Source organism: Poecilia latipinna, unplaced genomic scaffold (assembly GCF_001443285.1).
Source record: "Poecilia latipinna isolate Pla-1442-1.1 unplaced genomic scaffold, P_latipinna-1.0 Scaffold447, whole genome shotgun sequence".
NCBI classification, from domain to species: Eukaryota; Metazoa; Chordata; class Actinopteri; order Cyprinodontiformes; family Poeciliidae; genus Poecilia; species Poecilia latipinna.
In genome coordinates this window covers 354,215-381,359 of record NW_015113063.1, presented here as the reverse complement: position 1 = coordinate 381,359, position 27,145 = coordinate 354,215, and the positions used below count along the sequence as shown (strand labels likewise).

Here is a 27,145-nt window from a genome sequence, read left to right as displayed (position 1 = left end):
TAATGAAGTAGGGAACGACAAGAAAACAATTTAAAAAAATCTCCACAAGGGTTTTTCATAGGCTACAAATGTCATTTTTTATTATTACTTTAAATAAGGTCTAAATAAAGGGACTAAAGACATGCTCATGTCACTTCTTACATTATCAAAAATATGGTGCGGGTTGCAGAAAACGACCCAGGGAGAAGGAAGCGTGCCGAGGGGTTCGCTCTTTGAGATACGGCTCACCAGTAACCTTGGACGGCGTTGTCAAACGGAGGCAGTGATTTTTGACCAAAGAGCTGTCACGGTCAAGAGAACAAAACAAACAAGAAACAAAACAAAAACTGAAAGACCTGGATTCATATGAACTTCCCTCTCCCCTCCAGATGTCCTTACGACAGAAATTAAAAAGCAAAGACGGAAAATAAAAACACACAAAGGCGGGGGGGCAGAAAAGAAGAACAAAAAAAAAAAAATCATAAGTGTTTCATTAACAACTCCCTTTGGTAAAAATGGTAATAAATGGGCTCGCATTTGTCTGTTTCATGTACATCCTAACTTTAGCCGTTAATCACTAAAGTCCACAGTAAGATTGGAAAGACTAGCACAACAACACGGATCCGTCATAAAAAGTCTGAGACTATTTACAGAGTATTTACAACATGAGCGGGATGAGGACAGTCCTCCAGAATGAGTCGAGTGTGTGTGTGTGTGTGTGTGTGTGTGTGTGTGTGTGCGTTCGGTGAGCGAGCTGGTGTATTGGCAGAGGGCGTCTTTAAAAGGTCGACTTCCAGGGCGGCGAGGATCTTGTGTGTTAATAGAACTATATATAATATATATACACAACACATACACTGGAATACATGTCAGGATCTGACATTCACAAGCTATACAATTTTACAGTTGGAGGAACAAACAGTGTTGTGATTTTTTTTTTACTTTTTGTCGCTTTTATTACATGAAACGAAACAGTGCTTTCCTGCGGTAACCAGACAGCACCGCGTAGGGCTCAGGCACAGTCTGTAATAATGCTGCCGTGTGTTTCGGAAAAAGAAACGTGAACCCAGACCCCCCCGAACCTCCCGCTTTCCACCCGGTGACGACGCGTGATCTGGATTCTGTCGTGAACGCGGGAATGTCGTGTCGGAACCAGACCCTCCAAACCCCTTCCTCCTTCTGGATAAGTGCACTTTGCTTCATCTCATTGTTTTTCCCATAAATAACGCCTCAGGTAGGAAGATGGGAGCTCCGATGGCTTCTGACTGGAGGGGCGGCTGGTGGCGAGCCGAAGCAAAGCTCGGTTCGGAGGAAAGTCCAGAAAGCACCACTCGCCGTTTCGCTGCCACCTGTCAGAAACCGGCTCAAGGAAGAAAATGTTTGTGCCGTGGCTCTGAGTGCTGGTTGGAGCTCAGGAACGTGAGCACTCCTAAGTTTTGGCACCAAAAGGCCCTGTGGGAAAAAAGAAAAAAAAAAAAAAAAAAAAAGCTGGGCCCAGCTAAAAACGCTGGTAAAACAACGAAACGAACAGAAAATCTGTCATCCTGCCGCCCTGGATGTAACACATGAGGGAGTGAATATCAGCGTTGCTCCCATGTTGGCCTTTAAAAATAATAATAATAATAAAAAAAAATCACAATATTAATCCCTACCTCTACATTGTGGCCTCAGACCACACCTCCCCCCAGGAGTCCACTATGTCTCCTCCCTTCCCCCCCCCGCCGCCGTCAGCTACGGCGCCTTGCTCGGCGTGCTGTATTTCACGCGGTACTTGTTGATGTTCATGAAGTGGAGGACCTCCGGGTGGCGCGTGGTGGAGCAGGGCAGCAGGCCGTCGCGCCCTTCGCCCATCAGCCACTTGGTGGTGTCGGCGCTCATGTCGCGAGTGACGTGCTCTTTGACCCAGGCATCCACCCAGGCCTGGAAGCGCTTGTGCAGCCGCGTGCTCACCCTCTCGTGTGACTGAGGGGGGACAAACAGGAAGGGATGTAATATTTGTATGTCTTTTAAACAGCACAGAGCAGCAAAGTCAGAGTCAGACTTTAACTTGGTGGAAAAAGTTTTGGTGAGTACCTGGTGAGCCCTCATCAGGGCGGTGCGTCGATACATGTAGTCCTCAGACTTAAAGACGTAGACCATTTTGTAGGAGTTTAGTTTGAACATGCACTCCATCTTCTCCTTCTCCAAGGATTTCTTCCCTCCTTCGCAGGCCTCCTTGTCCATCTGCTCCCTGCCCTTCTGGTACTTCCGGATCCGTCTTAGGTTCCTGGTAGGAAGAACGGGACATAATATCCTGAGGTTAATCGTGTCGGGACAAATTCGTCAGCCTTAAATTAATCAAACAAGAACTCATATCTGAGTATCACATCTATCACAAGATAGATGTGATACTGAAAGCATTTAAGCAAGCATTAGCTTTTTAGCTAATTTTGACTTGAACCAAAATTAGCTTACTTAAGTTTAATTAAGTAAATTTGGCTTATATTAGTTTACTTTAGCTAAAATTGCTAAGTATAGCTCTTGTAAGTCATAAATCATTAAGCTAACATTTCCTTCTTAGCTAATTTTGACCTAACTTACGTAATGTATTAAGCTAATGTTACCCAATGTGCTAGCAAAAGCCAACGTTTAAGCATTTAAGCAAACATACCTTTGTTAATAATTTTGACTTGGACAAACATTAGCGTACCGAATCGATTAAGTTAAAGTTGCTAAGCATGTTAGCGTGAGCCAACAAGATAATGACAGCATTTGAGCTAACGTTAGCTTTTTAACTTCTAATTTTGAATGATTCTAACTAGGACTCACATTTGAACCATCACATCTGTCACTAAGTGTCAGAAATTTGACACATGAGGAGGAAGAACAAAAGAGAGTACCTGGGAAGAAACACGGGCTTCTGGGCGAGGTGCTCCCTCAGCTCCGGAGTGGTGGAGTCCGGGTTTAGGTAACGTCCAACGTAGTCGGACCAACGCTGCAAACACAAAACAACAGGGTTCGTTCACTTTTCCCACAGTAAAATTCAAGAACTTTTCAAGCATTTCCAAGGCAAGTTTTCCAAACTTTTCCAACACCACACTTTGGAAATTAAAGCAATACAAATTAACAATAAAAAAAGACTATTTCAATTCACTGTAACTTGAGATCATTTATTATCGTTATTAAAAATGTCTTGTGATAGTATTCTATGAACAACAGCAGGGACGAGGTAAACTAAAATGTAATGTTTTGAAATGTCTCTCTCACAAACAGCCTGTACGCCTGACTGATCCAAGAACAAAACAGAAATTTAACAAAAAAATCCCACAAATTCAATTGCGTGGTTTAACGTATAAAATATAAGCCGCGCTTTTTTTCAGTTAAGTTATTGAGCCATTAGGAATAATAGATATCCATTAAATTGAAACAATCTCAAGAAATCTTGTGAAGGTAAATTGCCTTCCTGCTTAAATTAAACACTTAAAGACAACAATATACAAAAAGTTACAAAAAAATATTCTCAATAAATTTTCTGCAGCTTAGCAAATAGAAATAATTTTGGAAATTGGAAACTGACCTAAAACAAAGAAAAATTTGTCTGATTTCACTTCAGAAATAATATTTATGTGTTTTTATTAGGCGTATGAAAGTACCTTTTTCAGCTGTAAATAACATTTTCCAAATTTAGTCTTTTAATAAAACGTTGGATTACACTTTATTCCAAAACTGCAGTGTGAAAATCAAGCACTTTACACACAAATCGAGAATTCGCCAAGCCTTGGAACCACCTGGGTGAAATTCAAACATTTTCAAGGATCTGAAGCAGACAGCTGAATGTTCAGAGCCAACACGCGTCAGGTGAGCGACCTCTGACCTCAGTCTCCAAGGGCTCGTCAGAGTTCTCCTCCTCTGTGTCGAGCAGCTCCACTGTCAGCTGCACTTGCCTTCTGCTTTTCAAAAACATCACCTGAGGGAGCGAGAAGAGGGAGAAGAAGTCAAACCACTGAAAATAACCAAAAGTTGGAATTATTATCACAGAAAAAGAGTCGGTGAAGACTGGATGTTCCTCCCAGCAGTAACGCTCATCTAAACTCCATTTTAATGGAGAAAAACAAAAATCACCTTATAAAAACAAAACCTAAAAATTTTGGATCGCTTTAGTAAATAAATCAAACACCAATCCTAAGAAACCTTGCAACCAGCTGCAACAGTGCCTTTTTCTTTCTCAAGTGTCTGAGCCAAATGAATAGTAGTTTGTACGCAGCAGAAGAAGTAGATTCTCTTCCATCTGCTACAGGCAGCAAGAGCTTGAAGGGATTGTTTTTTTTTTTAGGGTCAATGACTAAAGAACCTTAAAATACCAATTTAAAACAGTGTTAAGACTCTCATGACTAAAACGAGGATTGATTATATCAAGAATAGATGAGACTTTCAGTCACTTCCCTTCACTTTTGCTATTTAGATTAAGTCATTTAGTGACTCTGCAGGTCGGACGGTGAACAGAACTGGGTGAGACTTGTGAAATTAAGGGATTATTTTATTTTGCAAGAGGCGCAGAATGCCTTTTCACATACGGTAAAAATTGTTTGATGATCTAAAAATTTAAGGTTGACAGAAAAAAAAAGAAGCAACAACAAAAGTAGTATTTCCATTATTTCTCAACTCAAGATAGGAAAATGAAAAGAATAATTATAAACAACAGGAAATTAAAAGAATAAGACGACTAATGCCCTTTAATCTGGTAAAGCTGAATGCTCACCTTGAAGCAGTTCTCGTCAGACATGAGCTGCTCGGCTTTACGCTGGTAGGCCGCCTCGGCCGGGCTCCTCGACGGCTGCGCGGACGTGGTCCCCCCGGTGGCACCATTCCCACTCTCGGCCAGGTACAGGTCAGTCACCTGAACGCAGATCTCGTCGCTCACTATGTGCTGCAGCTACAGAGGGAGGAGAGGAGAAAGTGAGGGGGGGTTGAAGGAGGTCAGACTTGCGGCGCCAACAGAGAAGGCGGCTCTGAGCGAGCGGGGCCCGTTACCTGCCGGACGATGCTCTGGATGAGCTTGTCCATGGTGAAGGCGATGTAAGCGTGTATGGTGAACATTTCCCTCAGGGAGTCCTCGTACTGAGACGCCTCCATGTTCCCGTCAAGCAAATTCCGGACCATCTCCAGGAAGGCCGAGTAGTAATCCTCCACTTCGATGTCCACTGGAGAGCAGAGGCGTTATGAACGTTATGCTTTTCACAATTCTTACAGTACTGCGTTCTATCAATTAAAACAAAATGATAAAAGAGTTCAAATCAAATTTTTGATTTGTATTTTAGCGATTAGCTTAGCCAACATGTATTCCTGTGTATTCCCCATATCTTTAATAGTTTTATCAGAAATTTGAGGTTATTTTCACTTTTCTAAAATGAAGCATGTTCAGTAAAAAAAAAAAAAAAGAAACTCTCAGCGTGTTTATCTGTGAAGTTTCACTCACTGGGCTCTTTGAGTCGCAGCTGGACGGCGGGGTTGTCGTTCTTCTCCTTCTTCAGCCCCAGCACCTCCCTCTCCCAGTCCCGCTCGCGGACGTCGTCGTCGATCTGCCGCTCCGCCTGCTCGTACAGCCTCAGCAGCCGCGAGCACAGCGTCTGGTGCAGCCGCAAGAAGATGTACCAGTTGTTGTTGACAAAGAAGAGGTTGTAAGCGTCGTCCTCGCACGAGCGCAGCCTCTGTGCCGCCGTGTTGCCGAACAGCAGCTTGGACTTGGAGGGGCTCCCGCTGCCTGGGACGCCGTTGTGCTTCTTGGACGCGCCCGCCTCGTCCGGCTCGCCGTCCTCTTCCTCCTCCTCCTCCTCCAGGTCCGACAGCTCGCCGCGCTGCGCGAACAGCATGTCGGGGATGAAGTGGTAGATGATCTGCTTGATCTTGTACTTGTCCTCCTTCTGAATGCTGGTCTGCCGCTTCACGTGGTGAATGATGAGCGCTGCCGCGTCCTCCAGGATCTGGCTGTCCTCGTACGCCAGCGTCAGATGGGGGCCCGTGGGGGCCGCGGCGTTCTCCTCCGACACCTGCTCCTGCCGCTGGAAGTCAAGACGTAGCTTTACAGACATCAGATTCTCCCTACAGCGCAGCAGATAACTGAGTATTTCAGCAAAATCTCTCACGTGCGGATGAACCTAGATTGGCCATTGACTTCCTGCACTTTCTCCCATTCACTTTGATTACTCCGTTAAAATTTCAAACGGGCCAATCAGCAAACAGAAGGAGAAGTTGTGGCGTTGATTTTCTGCGCTGCTATGTAATTCTAGTCTACCTTCAGATTTAGAAATGGCAGTGGAGGAAGTGAACAAAACCGTTCACTTTGTCTGCGTTAGCCACATTTCCAAATATTGACTTAGCATTACATAAGTCACAGGCAAATGTTGTGCTGACATTTAAAACCTCAACAGAGTCCACGACTCCAGGAAGCCCAGTCCTTTTGAACAAAGCAGCGCATAGCAAAAGGGGCTAGCAAGGCTAACAAGAACCTAACACAGATGTTTCTAGGGGTTGTTTTCTAAAAAATTTTTTAGCCACTTAAAAATTAGAGCCACAGGCCATTTTTCAAAATGGCCACCATATTCGTCAAGGAAAACATTCTTTGCACTAAATTTGGCAATATTTATCACAACTTAATATTTTTGGTGTCAAATCCTACATAACTGGATCCACAGAAATTATACTTCCTGATAGCTTTCTTTTTTATTTTTCAAGATGGTCGCCATGGTCGTTAGAAAATATTTGCATTAAACTGGCCAATTAGATTAAAGTGTTGGGCAGAGCTACCCGAAAGGTTAAGTTCACTAACCACTAATTTGTTCAAAAAGAAGCCTCGCGCCGCTAACGCCAAGTCATTAAAAGCATAGAAAAATGAGTGGAAGCTAACGCTAAAAATTAAGACGCTGAATCTATGTCACCAGTTGATGACTGGTGGGAGACGTGCAAACAGTAACATGCTCGGTTTTTGATTTTGCTGGATATTATTGAAAGTTGTATGAATAGGAAGATCGTAGCTGTTGATGCGACACAAAGCTAATCAAAGTCATGAAAATCTGTAACGTCTTAGGACAATATCTGGCTTAAACAGCTCAGAAACGGCAGCCATATTGGAAATGGCTCTCATCTTGAAATTAAAGTGGAATTTTTCATGCTTGTATCCACACTTGAAAGCTTTTCACAGTAATATTCTGCACTATCATAAACACTGGAGATGAACAAGAAAGACGAAACGCGGAAATTCGTTACCTCATCATAGATGCTTTCGATTTCATTCAGCAAAGACTTGGATCGAAGCACTTTGGTGTCGTTCTGTTTGAAGTTGATGCCTTGGTGGTCCAGAGACTTGAGGTAATACTTCTCATTCTGCTCCCTCCAGATCTTGTTGAAGCCTCGCTGGGCTTCCCGCCACTCCTCTTCCTTTGTCTTTAACCTGGCCGCAACAGAAGACGAAGTCAAGTGAAGTCAAGCGAAAACTCCGCAACCCCAAGAGGCGTCTTTTAAGGTTGAAACCCTGAACTTTTACACGCTTTGGTATCGAATCTGACAAAACAGGAAGTCTTTAGTTCAGCAGATACCTTTTCAGCACGATGGGAACAGAAACGGCCGGGTTCTTCTTCAGGCCATCGAGGATGTCGGGAGCTTTGTCTCCGTATATCCTCTGGATGGCCTTGCGGTGGATGACCTCCGAGGAGCCACCCAGCGTGTTGTCCAGCCGAAACTTGGCCTGCTCCTCGGCGGACATGCGGGACAGCTTCCGCTGCACCGTCTCCAGCACTCTGATGGTGGCCAGGTTGGTCTCGAGGACCACGTCCAGCTGTGTCGAGACAAGAACTGTTAAAAACCTGCCGCTCATGACGGATGGGGGGAAACCAAACCAAAAATGCTCGCTACGGGAATAAAAACCATGTAGAAGAGACAGCTGAGAATGTTCCTGCTCACCTCGAAGCGTTCGTCCTCACACCTGTAGATGTGCTCCTCGTACTGAGTTTTCTTGGAGCTGACAAACGTGGAGTCCTCGGACCACGAGGGAAAGGAGACCCAGGTGTCATTCAGGACCTGGACGCAGGGCAGGAAAGACTCAAACAATGTCCACAGACGGGATGGAAACGAAGCATTTCGCTCCAACTGCATATTTCAAACTTGAGACCAAAAGTGACGTTTGAACCGCATTGCATTCTAAACAATAAAATGTTTTTTTTTTCTTCATTAAAAATAGAAACTGAATTGTTTTTACTAGCATTTTCTCTTCCATAAATTCTTTTACTAGCTTAAGCGGGTACGCCAAAATGGAACAAGTTTTTTATTTGATTACTTGATCACTAAAATATTTACAACAATCTTAGGTGCCACTTCAAAAAGTGGATCCTTAATAACCAGGGACAATAATTATGTAAAAAAACAAACAAAAAAAACATTATATGATACCACTCAACTCTCTAATTTTCAAGTTTTTTTTTCATATATATAAAGGTAAAACATAAAGTTCTATCACAAGAAAAATACCTGTTTTTCCATATAAAAGTTTAAACTTTTTCTTTATTTCTCAGTCAAATAAAGAAATACTTGATGTTTTAGCTTTACAATAACCAAGTTTTATGTTTTATATTAGCAAACTTAGATCAAATTTGCAAAGTTAAAAAGCTTTTGTGGGTCTAGAAAAACATATTTTGTTGCCGCAAGAGCAATTGTTTCACAAGTAGCGCAAGTCCTACTTATTAGCATATATTATTAATTGCTAGTACAAAATGCTAAAAAAGAAAAAGAAAAGAGTTTAAAATGTCTCCATCAACCATCATTAACTGACTTCTAGTTCTGTTTGGTGACTCTCTAAACATTCTTAGGAACCCAATGTCATTGATCTTATAACCCAACCGTAACAGAAATGAAACGTACGACTCTTAACGTGCCTCACCTCCTTACAAAGCGGAGTTCTGCCGGTGCACTTGGGTTGCTGGTAGCTTTTGGGCAGAGCTCTGTAGCTGGAACCCAGCCTCTTACAGGAAGCGTAATCGATCTCCATAGCGATGCCCTCGGTGGCGCGTTCCTTGGGGTACGTCTCAATGTGGGACATTTCGCGATAGCCCAGGAAGTTCTTGAACCAGTTGAACAGCTCTGGAAATTTCCTGGAAAAAAAAATTAGGAAAAAAAAAAAAAAAAAAAAAAAGCACAAAAACACTAAGAGACAAGGGCTGTTTAAATAGTTTTTAGATCATATGACGGGTTTACGTACCCCAAAAAGGGCAGCACCAGCTGCACCAGTTCAGCCCTGGAGATCACCTCTTGGTTAAAGATGATCAGGCAGCGTAAGAAGCTGTCGTAAGCCTCGGCACTGCGCAAGGCTTTGCGGACCTACGTAGGATGATGTCAGGGGTTATAATGTGCAAACACGCAAGTGTGACTGTCCAAAAACAGAAAACTCCCAGTGTTTTCAACCAGTTTACCCTTAATGATACCTTTAACTTCACTGGAGAGTAGAAAAATTAGGGATGCACAATTTCTGATTTTGGCTGATACTGAATTTTTTGCCTGAAAAGTCACTAAATAAAGCAACAAAGTCGCTAAGACGTTAACAGTTGGGTGACTATTGTTAACCATGCAGTCATCCGTGTCTAGTGGCTGAGCAAAACGGGACAGTGTTTGATTTTTAGGCCTATACAGAGGTAGATGATATCACTGGATAAGTAAATATAGTCTGTCGATCTTCCAAAACTAAGAAATTTGGGGACAATTTGTCAGGGCATTCCATTGTTTCATTTTCAAACAACAATAAGCCAAACTTACCTTTTCAAAGAACAGCGACTCTGTGCCGACTCCGTGTTTGCTGGGATCGGCCACCGGAGAGTCCTTCAGATTCAGTAACTTGGGCTTTTTCTGCAGAGAGAACAAATACACATATAGGAAGGCCCATTAACAATAAACCAGAGATGAAGGCGAAAACAAAAACAGAGAAGGGATAAAGCTTCAGCGGAATGTGTGTGCAAACCTTGACGGGTGGCGTGGGCCCCGGAGTCGGGTGGCGTCGGATCTGACAGCCGTTCTGATTGGGCCTCTGTTTGTTGTTGAGCACCACCTTTTTGGTGGTGAGGCCGTGGTCGTTCTTTACGGACTCGGCCTTCTCTGCGTTGGTCTTACTTAGCATCTGGTGGGAAAGACACAACAGTGACTGAGATACGTCTCACGGCATTTTTTAGAGAAAGTTGTGGAGAAGATGGGGTTAGGTTGCTCTGTTCAATCTATCATCTAAAATTGGAAAGAGGATAGCTAAACTCCAAACCTAACAAGATGTACCATGACAGGCTGGACAAGAAGACTCTTAACCAGAAGAACTTCAGAGTAACTTTTTGGAGGAGCTCCAAAGAGTCACAGCTCTAACTGGGGAAGCTGCTGGTGAGTGATGAAGTGGATCACATTTCTTAGCGTCCCTGGCAATTCCTCTGTTCCAGAGAAATGTGGCTGCAGGATAGTTGAGAATTAGACTGAAGAGGACCAGTGTGGTTTGCCTCCTGGTTGTAGAACAGTGGACCAGCCCTACGCCCTCAGCAGTTTCCTGGAGAGTGGACAGGAGTTCGTCCAACCAGTCTGCAGGTCTTTTGTAGACTTGGACAAGGCGTTCAGTTGCGTCGCTCTAGGAGTCCCGTTGGGGGTACTTCAGGAATATGGAGCACCAGACCCTTGATATGGGCTGTCAGGTCCCAGAATGACCAATTTAACAGCTTGGTTCACATTGCTGAGGGTAAGTCAGGCTTGTTTCTGATGAAAGACGTTCTCTATCAAAGTTGCCCTTTGTCACAGATTCTGCTCCTTCTAGGCACAGCCAAGGTATTGAGGGGACCTGTTTTGTTGGCCTAAGAATCGGGTCTCTGCTGTTTGCAGACAATGCGGACCTGTCGGTTTCAGGAAAGTGATCTCCAGCTTTTACTGGAGAAGTTCTGGGCCAAGACCAAAGTCTTGAGTTGGAACAGCTAGAGTACCCTTTCCGGGCTTCAGACAAATTCATGCCTCAAGTCGAAAAGTCTAAGTAATCCCACCAATCAAGGACAACTTGATAGGTATACTGATAATGCGTCTGCAGTGATGCAAGCGCTGTAGTGGTCTGTCGTTGTGAAGAGAGAGCTAAGCCAAATGGTGATGCTTTTCATTTACCGGTCGATCTACGTTCTTCTCTCATCATCATGAGTTTTGGGTAATGACTGAAAGAATGAGATTGTGGATACAAGCGCTCTCAATGAGTTTCCTACGCAGGGTGTCTTGGCTCAGAGTTAGAGACATGGTGAGAAACTTAGTCAGAGGGACTCCACATCAAGAGGAGCCAGTTGAAGTGGCTCAGGTATCTGGCTATGAAGCCTCCCTGGTGAGGTATTCTTATTCCTAAGGGTAATGGAGAACACGCAGACTCTGTACAACAACATCCCAAGCTGGGCTATGAGCAGGATGTGGGCTATGAGTCCAGCGTGGACCAACTTGCTCCAAGGCCACAACAACTCAACAACAACAGGTCCACTGTGCATTCACTGGAAGACTAAACGAGAGAGTCACAGTTCGAAGAAAGATATAGGAATTCAAATTCAAAGGTTCCCTCAAGTCAAATAGGTCACACGGCAAAGATGTGGAAGAAGGTGGTCTTGTCAGATGGGACTGACCAGCTGACCAATTCACATTACCATGAACTTCGTTGACTTTTCTTCACCAAAACACAAACAAAGAAGGGGGCTCACCTCAAACACACACCATACTTTCAAATAAAACACACTGAAGTTTGAGATTATGAAGCAGAAACAATGTGAAAAAGTCTTACTGCTGAACTATTGGCATCAGGGAGAAACTGTCCAAACTCCGATAGCAGATCCTCCTGGTTCTTGAAGAGCCTGGCCACCTGAGCGTAGACCTCCTGCTCTGTCAGAGCCGGTGTATAGTTACCCCCAGCCTCTTTAGCATTACGCTGCTCCTTCTACGGTGCAGAAACAAAGAAAAAGTTACATTTTGTAACAACTCAGATTAATTAGAGCACACTCCAAGCTTTCTGCCTTCATCCAGACAGACCTGGTACGTGTGGAGAATCTCCAGAAAGGCTTTATAGATGTCTGGCTGGCCCTGGAAGCGGTTCTTGATCTTGTTGACGTAGTTGATGGCGTGGTTGAACTCCACGGGCTGGTTGTTCTGCATAGGCGGGCCAGCAGGGGTCCCACTGAGGGCCGGGTGGAGCTGCACGGGTGGAGAGCGGGGGGAGGTGTATGCGGGGATGGACGGATTGGTCTGGCCGGTTGGTGTCAGCGCCTGTGGCTGAGGAGGCTAAAACAGAAAAAGTGCTATGTTAAAATGCGACACATGCGCACAACAACGCTGTAGAGTTCCCTCCAGCTCACCTTGCCCATCTTGGCTGGGGATGGCTGCGTCAGAAGAGGCGGAGCGGCTGCGGCGGCAGTGGTTGTCGCAGCAGCTGGGAGCTGGGGCGGGTGCTGGGTGGCTGCTCCCGTTATGGGGATGTTCTGGACTGAGATGCCGTGCGGCGTTATGTGGTGGATCTGACCTGGCGTCGTTACGTTGACCAGGTCGTTGGTCTGGACCTCGATCTTGTACCCCGGGGGGAGGAAAGTGTTGAACCCCATGATGAGGTCGGGGTGACCTTTGAAGAGCTGCGACACCCTGCTGATGACCCCGGGAGTATCGATGCTGATGAACACACACACACAAACAATGCAGCGGTGATGAGCTTAGGAGCTGGAATACGCTACTGTTACCTGATTTGTGAGACCTACATCTAGCTGTCTCACCTTTGCGACTTGAACTCTTTCATTATATCTAAAAAGTCATTGTAGACCTGAGGCTGATTCCCAAACTGGAGCTTCACTTGATCCAAATACGACAAAGCGTCTTCCACCTAACAGACATGGAGGGCAAGGCAGACATGATCATATTCACGTTCTACAGATGCAAAACTCTTGATTGACGACTAAGGGAATCAGAGGCAGACGCTTGGACTGACTTACCTTAAGCCTCTGGAACTGCTGGTGACCTTGTGCAGAGGATGGAGGGGCCGCTGTGTGCCCGTGCCCTGACATCACCGAGGGCCCGTGGGACTGAACGGCGGGGCTGTGATGGTGGGGCCCAGTGTGGACCGCCGGACTCGGGGCGTGACTGTGACCGCCACTGTTCTGGGCCACGGTAGGGACCTGAGGAAGGAGAGACACTTTTAATAAGAAGGATTTCGCTGAACAGAGTGAGGACACAGTATTTCACTGACTTACTACTTATTATTTACACCCCATGAAATTATCCATATATTCATGTTACAACCACAATGTTCTAATTCATGGCACAGCCCCAAGTTTCCATGAACATTACTATAATTATAACTATGGGACAGAGCAACACAAAGTAGTGCGTAACTGAAAAGTCGTCCACCTAATTGCCAAGTTCACACGACAAGATTTCTATGTTGATTTTTGTTCTGATTTCCCCATCATTCAATCTTAGGATAACCTGATAAGAGAGATTGGTCTTAGGCAGTGGTTCCCAAACTTTTTCTTCTGCGCCTCCCCCAGTGGTTTCCAAACATTTTCTGCGCCCCCCCTATGGATTACAAATGGCTGTCTGGTTGAAACGACGCATGTGCCGGGGGCTGAAAATAGACACCAACATCGGTAGCCTACAAGCTACTTGTTAAGCTACAGGTGCTGTATTGATATTAGCTAGTCATCTTTTAGCTAACATTACCTGCATCCAACAGCTTTACTCAACTCAGTCGGTTAGTTTGGAGGGAAAAACTGTGAAAAGTTCTTTGTTTTGCTGGTTTGCTGCCGTGATTCTAACACAAACCTACGTAGCTCCGCCCAGCAGCAGCAGCAGGTCTCCTTCACAGGTGGAAACCCAGCGCGAGCGTCGTAGCGCTCATGTTGCGTTTAAAGGCGGCTCGGAAAAACAGGTTACAACATGTTAACAACGGATTAAACAGTTTTAACTGCTGATAAAAGTGACAGAGGACACAAATATGGTTAGTGTGGAAGCCTCTACTGTATCAAATTGACATAGGAATAACAGAGAGTTGGCCATTCTAAGGTAAAAACCCAGCGCATACAGTGTTCATGTTTTGTTTTGTTTTTTCATCCAGACGGCTTCCCGCATCGCCCCTGCAATGACACGGCGCCCCCCCCAAGGAGGCGCGCTCCACAGTTTGGGAACCTCTGTCTTAAGGTAATATTGAATGACATTCCTGCCATGTGTGAAAGCGATCTAAAATTGGGGATATTCACTTGTCTTAGTCCAATATCACATGTGGTGTGACAAACGAGAACGTAGTTTCTCGACTGTGATGTTTAGCCAATCAGAAAGCGAGGTGATAGGAACATGGAGGGGTTTCCAAAATGCATAGAAGACAAAACAACTACCATGGTGTAACAGCAAGCATAAGTTGTAAATGTCCTTGGATTGTTTTTCTCTGCTAAACATAGCTCACAAACTATCGCCATTGCTTTTTCCCAGTCGGCCATGTTTGTTTCTCTAAAATTACGTTTGGTCTCGAGAGGTTTTACAAGAATTGGTGAGTAAAACCGTTTCGTGTGTGGTGTGTTGCTCCACAAATGAAAAGTTGGTGGAGACACAACTGCAAATGACATGCAGCTATAATTGCAGTGAAATGTGGTTCTGCAAAGTACTGACTCAAGAAGGCTGGATAAAAGTGCACCCCACACTTTTCAGATTTTTTTAAAGTAACAATTTTGCAAACCATAGATATGCATATGTCTGTGTTTAGTCCATCACATGAAATCCCAGTGAAATACACTGCTGTTTGTTGCTCCAATATGACTAAATGTATTAAAATTAAAGATAGAATAACTTTGCAAAGTACCATAGATGACAATTGTTTTTAGAGCCTTATGAGCTAAATTTTTGTTACCTGGTATCCCTGGGGGACGGAGTACTGGACGCCAGCTGTGGGTTGCATGTTGTCGGTCACGGCTTCATACACGGCTGGAGCAGCGGGGGCGGGGGCCAGGATGCGATGCTGGAAAGGCTCCGGGTTGCCAGTGAGCCTCCGCTGCTGCGACGCAAAAACCGTGTCCTGATCCTCCAGACGGCGCTTCATTATGAACTCATGCTTGTGAGAGCTGCGAGACCTGGGAATGCAGGGACAGCAGGTCAGCTTTCTCAGTCGAGCCGTCAAACCCCTGCGTTGAATTGATCTACTCTCTTCTAAGAAGACGTAAATTTACGTCTTCTTCGTAAATTTACGAAGAAGACGCATGGAGTGGCAACAATTCGGCAGATTTGCCGAAGTGGAAAATGACTAAAAATCGCTTCAGACCGAAGACATTCATAGCTTTTAGCAACAAGATCAAGCTGGGAATCAATACCGAGGACCGTATTGATTTATTACCAAGTGATCATGCATGCCTGACTTTGTTATTGCACAAACTTACACAGAACAAGCATGTGGCCTGCGTTATGAAATAGTTTTAAAGAGACAGCTCAGACTTTTTGATGTGAGGTTCAAGTAAAACGTCATAAGCAGTCATGTTCAGTAAAGTGAATCACTAAATAGCACCTTACTAGTCATAGTGACTCCTTGCACCAGAGCCACATTCATACACTGACACGCAGGTCAGTGTTAAGTGTCTTGCCCCTGAACACAACAACATGTGGCAGAACATATGGAATCAAACCCACAACCTTAGGACTGCAAGACAGCTACACTTCCCACTGCTGCACAGTTGGGTTAACTCCATATTAGTTGGTTCAGGAGGCTAAAGCTAACAAATAGCCTCTGGAGCCAACTAATTTGGATTTTTACTAAATAAAAACATAGAAAGATTTATCTACTGCCAGTAATTTATTAAATCAGTATAGTTAGGCATATAAGGTGGGATGAGATTCTTACAGTATTCAAACAAAAATGAAAAACAAACGTGTATAATGGGACCTCACTGCTTTTATTCAGAACAAAGTAAATATTTTTTTGTGCTGCCGCTAAAATGAGGGTTATAATTAGAGGGAAACATATAGCAAAAAAAAAAAAAAAAGGAATATATATATATTAGGAATACATTTGAAACAGCAACTTTTTACAACCTTGGTAACCTTTGGTACAGGTAACAATGCTATCGCTACTGTTAACCTTTTAACAGAAAGTCACCTAAAAAGTTCTGAATTAAATGTCTGGTCACATTTTATTTAAACTTTCTGATGTTTTTGTGAGTTTGTATAAATTGGTCACCTCCGATCCACTGTAGCTGCTTGTGTATAAATACATAGCAGTACTAACTGTCTAATTTAGCAAGAAAAATTGGTTAATGTGGAAAAATAAACAGTTGTACAATTTAGACTAGATAAGTGTATCTAGCTACATTTTAGATAACTTTTTTTTGTTTTAGCTTATATCTGTTCGAGAGTTTAATGTTAAAGCTGTAATTTCCTTTTAATTACAGTCTAATTCAACCTGTAACAGAAAAGCAACAGCGTGTGTATCTACTTTCGTTCAAATAGCATGTACTGAATGTGCAGCTCGCGCTCTCCGTAGCCAATGAAAACACGAGAAGCCTACGTCAGCGATGCAACAAACAGGTGCTGTGGAAACGTGGGAGTCCGTCTGCCATTCACAACTTCCTCTAGACACTAGCAGCTTCTGTCCACTTGAATGTACGGCTTTTTATAATGTCGAAGCTTCGCGAATTATAATAAAGTGTTTCAAAACACCCAAGTCAAAGTGACACAGAGACAACACTGAAGCGAAGCACCGGAGCTAGCCGCTTTCTGTCCAGCGGTTGAGCTCCGCTGAGCCGTTCACGGTCGCACTGAAAGCAGCCGCGGAATGCTAAGCTAATGCATTTGGGAGCGTCAACGACTCCACTCGTAAAGGCATTTTCGTCGCCCTTGAATGCTGCCGTCACTGTTACATCGCAACGCTAGACAAAACCAATTCAGCGTCACGTTTACATGGCCTAGCAAACACAAGCACCGACCTCAAGTTACCAGCTCGATGCTCTCCACACGCCCGCCATTTAGCGTGGCGAAGAAGTTCGGGAAATTACACACTATTTCTATCAGGTAAGCAAAAAACTGACCAAGCCCATCAACAGTCTCATAGAATACTCATGTTAAAGCATATTATACAGTTTATTTTTATGACTTTCCAGGAAATGTGTCTTCTTGCCTGCGGTACCGAGCCGCCAGCTAGCTGCTAGCTAATGTAAACAACATGGGTAGCCCGAACAGAAGACCGTCCTGGGCTCGAAGGGAAACGCATGCAGATAACCGTTAGCGATCAGTCTGGTTTACACGGTAAATGTTTACAATACGTCAGTAATTAACAACCGGATTTATATACGGCACGTTTTAGGTTTATCTCTGATAGAGTGACATGCATGGAGATGCGGATGATCCCGTTTGGTGTACTTAAACCGTAGGCTAACTAGCTGGCTCCATTAGCTTACTGAATGAATACTGTTGAACTCACCACTCTCCCAAACAGCGCGCAGAAGTTTGCAGGCGATTATATGACGATCCGTTATATTTGGACCCACCACCGCACCTCTGGTTTAAAAACAGAAGAGTGTGAAAAGCAACTTGTCGGCGGCGTGTGACTTAAAATAAACAATTCGGGCAGTGAGCAGCAAAGTGAAAATCTCCCCGAGAGGAAAACAATCTCCGTTCGGTTAGCTAGAGAGGTGGGCGGGGCTGCCAGACGAAACCCCGCGCCAGAATACACGCGATTGGTCGGTTCATTCAGAGAAGCCATAGGAGGGGCGGGGCCTCTGTTAATGTTTTGAATTTGGGCTGTCAATCAGAAATTTATGGCACAGTTACCAAACACACCCCTCTGGACTTGACGTGCAGAGGCTAAGTTGAGTAAATCAGACAGGTTCGCAGTGTTTATCTTTGAAATGTTCTCCAGACACAACTGCAAAAGACATTTTGTGGTGTAAATGTACTTTTTTAAATATATAATTTTATAATTTAAAAATGCAATTATGCTATAGCATCAGTCTTTTTAATACATTTTCCAAAGACGTGATGTTGATATAGGTTCATTTTGTTGGTTTTGGCATTTTTGTATGAATAACTGAGTATGCTAACCTTTTTCAGCAATTTAATAAGAAAAGGTAAACACCTCTTACATTGATTCATTACTTATAGAGTTACTTATTGCATGTGTCTGTTCATTTTTATGATTGTAGCTTACCCTAAATAAATAAATACACACCCATACAGTTTTTCAGAAATAGACGCTTCTTAAAAGTATGGTCATGTTGGGTGCTGTGGTGGCGCAAGGGTAAAGCGTGACCCATTTGTGGAGGCCCCAGTCCTTGATGACTTTGAGTCCCAACCCAGTGACCTTTGCTGCATGTCTTCCCCCTCCCTTAAAATCCACCTTCCTGTCTGACCACTCTCAAGTAAAGGTTGTTATGGGGGTAAAAACCTTTTTTAAAGTAAAAAAAAAAAAAAAAGTATGGTCACTCATTTGTCTTGACAAGATCACAGTGTTTTGGTAAAGTTGGGTCTTTGGCCAATCTTACGCCGTGTGTTCCCCATGGTCTCTGAAGCAGGTATTGACCGTTTTGGTAGTGCAGGCAGTTGCTAGGTCATCTTACAAAGTGATGACTAATCTGGCAACTTCATACTGAATCTCTAGCTAGCTTATCTCTCACTCAAGGGAAGTTGATTTCCCACTGCAAATCCAAAAATATACTTTTATTTAAACCACCACCAGGTAAGACACTTTTGATGTCTCTGGGTCAGCCATTGTTTTCACATGGGAAATAATACAGTTGTAGTGCATGTCCTGGATATGTATGCAAGTGGTGGCTCATAAAGCATTGATTCCACACCTTGTGGTTCACTCCCAAACTCCTGAATGGAGTGCGTTTCATAATCCTCTCAAGTCTGCAGTCACCCGGCATGCTTCCACTAAGCTTTTTGCACAGCACCCTGATCAGTCAGTGATGAAAGGAGTCCATGGCTGACTGTTGGATTATGTTAAATGCTAAACACAGAGGCCCAAATTTCGGTCTGTGCAGAGGTCTACTTGTTTGTAGGCAGAAACGACGCGTGTTTGCAGATAAGAGATGAAAAATGACAACTTCAGACACATTTTACTTTCATGTGTCTTTCAACCCATTCGATACCCGGTTGGGTCTTTTGTGTTTCAGCAGCCTTTATTTTGACATTCCAGTCGCAACCCTACAATTTCCCTTTTGGATCCATCAGGTGATCTTTCCGTCCATCTACATTACGGACTACTTCCTGGACTCAAATGACACGTGACTTTGTAAAGAACTGGGGTCTATTCCTTCTGCACGATCAGGCTCCGCCCATTTCACATTCTAGAGCCAATCGCTGCGTGGTAAACGTCACATCAAGTACCCTCCTACAAAAGGTGGAACTTCCAAAATAAACCATCGCCCACGACAGGCGGAGCTCCAGTTGTACTAGCCCGGGATTCCTTCTACCCGTCCAGGGTGGGGGAGTCAGAAGCAGCCGTCCGTTGGCTGCACCAGACGCTCACCAACTCTCATCCACACCGAAAACAGCACAAAACACCTGGGGCAAACTCTTCAGGTGCAAAGAATAAACGAGTATATGTCGACTGCTGTGCATTGTTTGTCTTTACAAGTTTGTGCAGAAAGGCATGTAACAAAAACGCACTGCGGGCTGCGGAAACACCCCCCCACCAACACGGAGCAAGCGGCAGCCCCGCGCCGTGTGCGTCGGCCGACTTTTCTGCACACTCCAAACAAAAGGATCCACGACGCTAAAGCCGCCCGTTCTGCCTCTAGAATCCGTCCCCCCGCCCCCCTTCCACATCCACCTTTCCACAGTGGACGCAGAGAACAGGGGCGGGGGGGCGGCTCGGCGGCGAGCACCGAATGTTTAATGGGCGACATGAGCCGATCAATTTGCCCTTACTGAACAATGCCAAAGTCAAACGGAACGGGAACTGCTGCGCCGTCGCCGCCGCCGCACGGACACAACGGCGCGCGACGAAGACCCGCCATTCCCCCCGTCGCGCGACATGAGCAAACCCCGTTCCTCTGTCCCGCAGGGGGAGGACCGACGCGTTATATTCTTTGTTTACCGCGATTCGCCGGGGTTAAAATGTCTAAGCTGCCTCACCACAACAACTCCCTCCCTTCTCCTCCTCCGTCTCCCCCACCCCTCCCCACCTACACCGATCCATTCGGAAGCGATCCGTCCGCTCACAAACGCTGCAGACAGGGGGACGCCTCGGACGGTCACCGTACACCCCGCCACCCCAATCCCACCTCTGGAGATTGTTTACCAGCCGACATAATGCTGCAGATTTACCCCCGCTCTCTATCACGTTATGTTTTCCGAGCCTTCTAGAACAGATAAAAGCCGCGCGATACAATTCATTTACGAGCAACAAAAGAGGCGCCTCGCGACAAATAACAGCTTTCGGATTCTCGTTCGTCGTCGCTCAGCGGTTCGAGCATTGCTAGTTTTAATAGCGTTAAGTTTAAACAGCTGTTACATACCCAGGAAAAAGGCTCCTTTACTCCGGAATTGTGTTTGTAACAGAATAGTTGGAGACGCCCCCCTCTGCTGGCATTGGCGCGTAGCGCGAGACGCGTCACTTTGTTTTGAATATCGCCCGCTAAAAGCGAGGCACCGACACCGTCCACTGTAATCTGAGACACAGTGGATGATGTCGGCTCTTTGTTTTCACCTCACCTTCACCAGGCCATCTGTTAAGAGATTAATTACAGCTTAAAATATGTGACGGACAAACATCTAGTCTAGTATTATACATGAATAACAATAGACCGCAGTTCAGTTTGTTTAAATAGCGACATTTCAATCCAAATGTCATTACAAGACCAATCTCCGAAAATGTACAACTGAAAACCCAGGGGCGAGGGCGGCTAAGTACTTTCCTAGGTGTATGCAGACACATCATAGGCTCACCCCTCCATGCATCAACAGCTGTTTAATTCAGGAAATGCATACTTGGAATAATTTTTCCGCCATAGTTTTGGCGCCCCCTGAGGCATGGCACTCCTATGCAAAGCAAATGGTGGATACCAACTTTTGGGGACTGGTTGAAACCAGATATTTATGCACAAAGGCCTTCTTTCCTTAATGACATTAAATCAGACAAAACATTCCCTTATCACACATTAGCAGAACTAAAACTGAAATTGCTGTTTCTTTACGTATATTTTTGCGACTCTCTTTAATTTTCTCTATTCCCTTATATGCCGTTTTGTTTGTCAAATATTGTGGGTACCTTTTATAACTAGAATGATTTTCTGGATGTTTCTTGTGGCAGGTAGGTAGGCCACCCTTGCGCATCCATAAACCTTTAGCTCTGGCCACAATTTTATTTTTGGTGCTTGGATAAAGGTTTCAGGATTGCTTTGTTATCTTATGTTTGACTTAGCTGTCTTTAAGATGCTTCCCAACTAATATGGTTCTATGCTTAGGGTCATTGCCCATTTAGAAAACCTCTTTACACCCAGAGTTTCTTTCTGGTTGACATCTTTAGATTTTGCATCAATATATCCATGTGAAGTCCCTTTCTCATCATGCAGCAAAAACACCCCGAACTGTGATGCTGTCACCCTCATATTTTACTGCAAGCATGGTGTTCTCAGGTTTCCTACAACTGTGATGTTTTTTTTTTTTTTTTTTTTCCAGCCCCTTCAGTTTTATCACCAGACTGTCCTTCAGCTCCTCTGCATTTTTGGTTCTGGTGTCTTTCATCTTCCTCTTGACCATACTCCATAGATAAAGTACCAGCAGAGGTACCAGAGGACCACAGCCTCTACCACAAAATCACAGCATAGAAAGAATGCATCTCACCTCAGTGCCGCGGTGTTTTACCAGGACTATCCTTCAGTTCGTTTCCGCAGCGTTCGTCTTCGTTTTTGTGGTTTGCCACACCTTCTTTCTAAACTCAACAGCTGAGGGGTGCAGCAGCACTTTTCAGGAAACCCGAGAGTATTTTTAGGAGCAAAGTAGGGCTTTTAGAGACTGAGCCATCAACTGAAGGGATAAGTAAAGAACTGTGGTTAGATTCAGAGGATTATATGGCACAAATGATATTGTTTTCATGATAATGAGATTTTCTTGAGTTGGTTTATGCTCATTCATAATCTGGTTGGTTCCATGGCCCCCCTCAAAATTAGTGGGAAGACTATTGTTAGCTGCACACATGCAGACGTAACCTGGTCAATCAGCTCTCTCTCCCGGCAGAGCAAAAGGAGACAGTGGCCATTTTTCAGACCTTTGTTTAGGTAGACAAGATCGGTGGATAAGATTGGTTTCTCATGTAATTATTGTCCAATCATCAATTTCCCAATATTAAGGAAATCGGGGATGATTTATTGGTGGATTCCTACAAAAAAAAAAAAAATCAAATGTACCTTAAGTGTACCTTAAAAGGAATAACATGAATCAGTTAAACCAAAAGACATAGCGCACCATTGACAACCACGCTGACATAGTTTGTGTTTATTACAGTATAGCATGAATCAATGCACAATGAAATACAATACAAAGTGAAAACATAATGTTATAACAGAACAAATACAAAATTAATGGTAATTGCATATTTGTATGAAAACAGTAGCTGAATATAATAGAAAAATAAAGCGGCACATCTCGTGTCCGTCATTGCAAGAAGAACTAATTCTAAAGATCAGAGTAGGTGGAAATTTCAGGCTTTTAAAAAAAATGCTTCACTACCAGCAAATTCAATATGAACTCTGGAGTAAAGAACGTAAGACAAACAACACACACCCACACACACACACACACACACAAAAACACAACTTTTGTACATGTACTATAATAATAATAATAATAACAACAATGGCAATATACTGGGACACGACGAAAGCACTAGACTATTCTTGATTCTCGAGTGTCCGAGGAGGACTTGTAGGCTGCGGTCGGCACACTTTTGTGCTTACTTACGTCGTCGTTGCTGTCCGGTCCGTCTCATTAGTCCCAATAAAGCTCTACGCAGATGATAACAGTAAATATCTCCGTGTTTTACAGCTACAGCATCACTAAATATATAACAATCAACGAATCCCAGCATCACACTTAGACTTATACAGTCATCTAACGTTAAATTTGTCCTCTCAATGCCACGCTGAAACGCCAGAACACATTGGGATTTTATTTTTTATTTATTTTTTAAAATTTTGTAAAAAGTGCTAAGACACAATTTATGCATAAAAAAGGTATTGCACTACTTGTGAGGTCTTACACCGATTTACCCTTCTGTGACAGGCACCGCCTTAAAACAGATGTCTGTGCAGTACGACGCTAACACAGCTAAGGCAGCAAAAAGCTCTTAATATATTAGGTGAGGTGGAAGCTTGTGGGGGTTTTTTTTTACCACTCTAATATTGTAGAAAAGAAAACTAAAAAGAGGTCCGAGTGGATTGAAACTTCAGGAGCATTCAGTCAAAATATGTAGCAGCCATTTGGGGAGTCGTCAGCTTTTCAAACGATGGATGTGCTTTTGCTCTGTTCACTTCGAACGACGGTGTGCACTTTACGATAAATGTGGCGCTTGGCAGCGAATTTGTGGCCTGACCTCCACTGGAACATTGACAACTCCGTGTGACATTCACTGTGGGTTAAAGACGCATTGTGCTGAATGTTTTCCTTAATGAGACACCGAGAGGGGCGGCAAAAAAAACAAAAAAAAAAACAAGAAAAGGTTAAAATCGGACTGGTTTAAAGGAATATTTCACCCCGAAAATGCCTGTACATTTCAGCAATACGAAACTACCTTGGACTAAAGGAATTTTAATTGGATGTTGAACTACACAATCGATAGTTAAGCAGCGCTAAGAGGAAAGGCTCGAGCAGGATTGTAAGGTCGTGTCATGATGCTTAACAGTTTAAGGGAGCAGCAGACACTTTTTCTGAGGTGAATTAACCCTTCAAGGTCCTTAACAGTGAAGTGAACATTATTTTTTTATTAGTAATTAGATGAAGTGAGGCCTCACAGTGTGTTGCAAAAATAATTAATACCCTTGGAAGATTTTATTATTTCTGACAACGGATGTTATTTGGATTTTGCAAAATGGACCAACAAAAAGTAGCAATTGCAAAATGGAAATGAAATCTAAATTTAAAATTTTCTTTGTAAATATGTTTAGTAGAAAAACAACAAAACAAAACATGGGTGCATATATCTGGAGGGTTTTTTTGTGTTGACTTGGTTTTGCTCTTAGTTTTATTTAAATGTTTTTTCCCCTATTGCTGAAGAAAATACAAACTTGTGCATTGTATGGCTTTTTGATGCACTATTTTGTCATTATTATATTAAGTGTGTCAATAGGTGCGTATGTTCAATAAGAATTATGTATTAATTGTAATCTGGTTGACTGGCTCTAATAAAAGTCATTGATTAACCCCCTTTAAATAAAATTGTCTTCAGAGATCACAGCTCTGAACTGAGTCCAATTGTGGGTAATTGAATCTCAGGTGTTTTGTGAAGATCTCAGACGTTTTTTGGAGATCATTGGGCGTAGCCATACAGACTTGCGTCTCTAAATGCGACGGGAACTGGTCCTACAAAGCACTGACTCTTCTTTTTAGAACAAAGTTGAAAATCATGTACAAGTTTCCTTTCACTAGTTTGTGTTGGTCTATCAACTGAAATGCCAAACGCACTGAAGACGGGACAAGTGACAAAACGAGAAACGATCGAAGAGTACGGAAACCTTTCCAAGATGTTGTATTACCTCCAAAGCTTATCGGTCCGCTCACTCTGCTGCATCATTCTGCATGTTTTCAACAAACCTTTTAAAACATCACATTGTTGACAGCCACAGTATCATCACACATCATCAGCAATCAAAGCTTTTAATCTTTAATGCGTTTACTTGGTTTGCCAGCGGCTTATGGCGACGTGTCAGAAAGCTTGTCTTCGGTCGGGAGTTGACTTTACTTCCTCTGGTCGGCCGATCACCCAGCCTGGCTGCGGGATCAGCAGGCTGACAGCAGAAAAGTCGTGGCTCGTCCTTGTCGTCGTTCGGGGGCCTTACTGATTAGACGGGAGCAGGCCCTGTCTCTGGGCATGTTCCAATATAGCGTTGTAGCAGAAGTAGTACTGCTCCGGTGTCTGAATGCTGAAGGCCCGCTGCGTTCTCATGCGACGCACCGTCTGAAACACGTTGAGGGAGCCCACGTCCTGGAGCTGGGACAGACAGATGTCCAGGGCGCAGAAGGTACCTGCCGAGAACAGGGACAAGTCAGACTCGTGCCCATATCAAACGTCTTGAAATTGTTCCAGCTTTTACATTTGTATTGCTCCGACCACTTAAAAGTCCCGTCCCACTAGATTTGTGTTGTGTTTCAGAGCTGCGGAAAGACGCAGCTTTAGGGAAACACCACTTCAGCATTGCCTTCCCATGCAATTAACACTACGTCGTACAAAATTTGACTGACCATAAGATTGCGCAAATTGGAATGGAAGCACAGCACTTTTGAAGAAAAACCTCTCATTTTCCGATATGTGTGTGTGTTTTATTTTTTATTTTTTTGCGCTAGCATGTGCTATTTTTGGTGTACTTTGCAAAACTGCAACAGAAATGCCTTTTTTTGCATTTCCACAAGTCACATGAGCAACAGGTAGATGTTAATACTGGCGGAAAAGACGAAGAAGACAACAGGAAGTGGTAGGAGGATGATGGCATGCATTGTGATTAAGTGACTTATCGCATAAACAAACACCACAAATGTAAAATTGTGGTTTTTCTTTTCTTTTTTTTTTTTTACATTAGCAAAATATTGACAAAGTTTTGCAAACATTTGTAATGGAAGTGCAGACGCAATAAATTTGGGTAATGGTGACAAACTCTTCTTAAAAGAGATTAACCTAAACTTCATTTTTGTTGGTAAGAACAGACCAAAACTTAGGCTAGAAAGATGAAAAACGCCACCAAAATATTTCCACAGTAGAAACTTCTCTAATAAAGGAAACATGCAAAACTACATTCAAATTTTTGATCTCGTCATACAAAATACAGACTCATTATTTTATCACATCATTAGTTTACTATATTGCATGATATGTTGTATTTGAAAAAACAAAAAAGATTCCATCTGTAGGTACTTTTGATTGGAAGATTTTGCAACACTTCAAAATGTGAAAGGATGTAATGTTGCAAAATTTACTTCATCTTCCTCACGTTTAAACCATGCAGGATGTGTTTTTGATCTGTCACTACACATGGCGTGATAAAATAAAGGGTGACTGCAGCTAAAATAATTTCGGATCACAACCTTATCAATATGTCTGAAAGCACAATAATGTGACATTGTGAGAAAACCCCCCACCCCCGCAGTCTTCTGGTCTTACCTGTTCTCCCAATCCCTGCACTGCAGTGGACCACCATCGGCGGTCCCAGTGAGTGGCCGGTCCACTGAGGCCCCAAAGCCTTCACCATTTTCCTTTGTTGCCTCTTCACAGCTCCCAGGAAGTCGATGAGAGTCACCGCTGACGTAGGCACGCCGTAGTCTGGCCAGCTGAGGTACTGGAAGTGACTCACATGTCTCTGCTCACACGTCTGGACAGGTGAACAAAAACACATTGAAATGCTTTGGTTACACACTGGGCTTGTAGAATTCAAGGTATTGTGTGACGTGTGCTTGAATCATCGGTTTTTATGCTCAATTTGAAGTATTGCATTAGAAAAGGTTGAAGGAAATGGCAAAATTCTAAAAAACATCCACAATTTTGCAACTGTGCGTAACCTGGTCGAAACCAGTGAATGGAAACTCACCTGATTTACATTTTATTTTATTTTTTGTCATTTTAAAAGTTTGCTAAAAATTTGCATGACAATTGGATTGAAACCTAGCTATTGTTGGTATTTTTTTTAAATGGATTTAAGTAAATACACTATAACAATGCAGCATGTTGCCAGTAGCAAAGTGCATAAAGATCCAACTTAAAACTGGAACTTTGCAAAGTCATCTATAAAGTGTCTACAGGTCAGAGTTAAGTTGTCCAATCAAAATAAAACTACATCAGAAAATTTCATGGTACTGGACGTAAATTGGCGTAAACAGCAGCTAAACCTTGACAAACATCCAAAAAGCCCAAGGACTGTTTCCCCCCCCCCCCCCCCAAAAAATTTTAAAAATTAGAAAAAAAACGGCCCAAAAAAGAGAAAAACACCGGGGA

General features: G+C 43.5%; 2 protein-coding genes and 1 long non-coding RNA gene across 7 annotated transcripts in view; 1 reads left to right on the top strand and 2 right to left on the bottom strand.

The window, feature by feature from the left end:
- Positions 1 to 909: 909 nt before the first annotated feature.
- On the bottom strand, positions 910 to 20,561 carry sin3aa (SIN3 transcription regulator family member Aa). Of its 2 annotated transcripts, none has more exons than XM_015038590.1 (21): positions 20,466 to 20,561; positions 14,870 to 15,089; positions 12,963 to 13,145; positions 12,747 to 12,853; positions 12,339 to 12,645; positions 12,016 to 12,264; positions 11,771 to 11,923; positions 9,959 to 10,114; positions 9,757 to 9,846; positions 9,206 to 9,324; positions 8,888 to 9,098; positions 7,915 to 8,031; positions 7,551 to 7,789; positions 7,222 to 7,405; positions 5,435 to 6,017; positions 4,990 to 5,159; positions 4,718 to 4,891; positions 3,833 to 3,925; positions 2,859 to 2,953; positions 2,053 to 2,245; positions 910 to 1,941 (listed from the first exon to the last, which is right to left on the bottom strand). In XM_015038590.1, the coding sequence occupies exons 2-21, from the start codon at positions 15,056 to 15,058 to the stop codon at positions 1,711 to 1,713; spliced, it is 3,843 nt and encodes a 1,280-aa protein (XP_014894076.1). In that variant the 5' UTR covers positions 15,059 to 15,089; positions 20,466 to 20,561; the 3' UTR covers positions 910 to 1,710. The 2 variants fall into 2 exon arrangements, with proteins under 2 accessions (XP_014894076.1, XP_014894075.1); XM_015038589.1 differs by lacking the exon at positions 20,466 to 20,561 and adding an exon at positions 17,426 to 17,902.
- On the top strand, positions 15,131 to 26,501 carry LOC106951212 (uncharacterized). Of its 2 annotated transcripts, none has more exons than XR_001425777.1 (3): positions 15,131 to 17,016; positions 17,106 to 17,250; positions 26,429 to 26,501. It is a non-coding gene; the product is annotated as an uncharacterized LOC106951212 (long non-coding RNA). The 2 variants fall into 2 exon arrangements; XR_001425776.1 differs by lacking the exon at positions 26,429 to 26,501 and adding an exon at positions 19,119 to 20,449.
- The window catches only part of ptpn9a (protein tyrosine phosphatase non-receptor type 9a), a 33,646-nt gene continuing 31,301 nt past the window's right edge, over positions 24,801 to 27,145 (bottom strand). For all 3 annotated transcript variants that reach the window (XM_015038594.1, XM_015038591.1, XM_015038593.1), the window contains exons 13-14: positions 26,318 to 26,525; positions 24,801 to 25,188 (exon numbers count right to left, since the gene is read on the bottom strand). In XM_015038594.1, the coding sequence (XP_014894080.1) occupies positions 24,998 to 25,188; positions 26,318 to 26,525 (399 nt within the window). In that variant the 3' untranslated portion in view covers positions 24,801 to 24,997. The remainder of the gene's footprint in view (positions 25,189 to 26,317; positions 26,526 to 27,145) is intronic.

Bases quoted from the DNA above. Each gene is read 5' to 3' on its own strand.
- sin3aa (XM_015038590.1), bottom strand. From the start codon at position 15,058: ATGAAGCGCCGTCTGGAGGATCAGGACACGGTTTTTGCGTCGCAGCAG. The intron at 12,265-12,338 runs GTGAGCTGGAGG...TTTCTGTTTTAG, and splicing joins CCCCAGCCAAGATGGGCAAG to CCTCCTCAGCCACAGGCGCT. The intron at 3,926-4,717 runs GTGAGCATTCAG...TCGCTCCCTCAG, and splicing joins CTGACGAGAACTGCTTCAAG to GTGATGTTTTTGAAAAGCAG.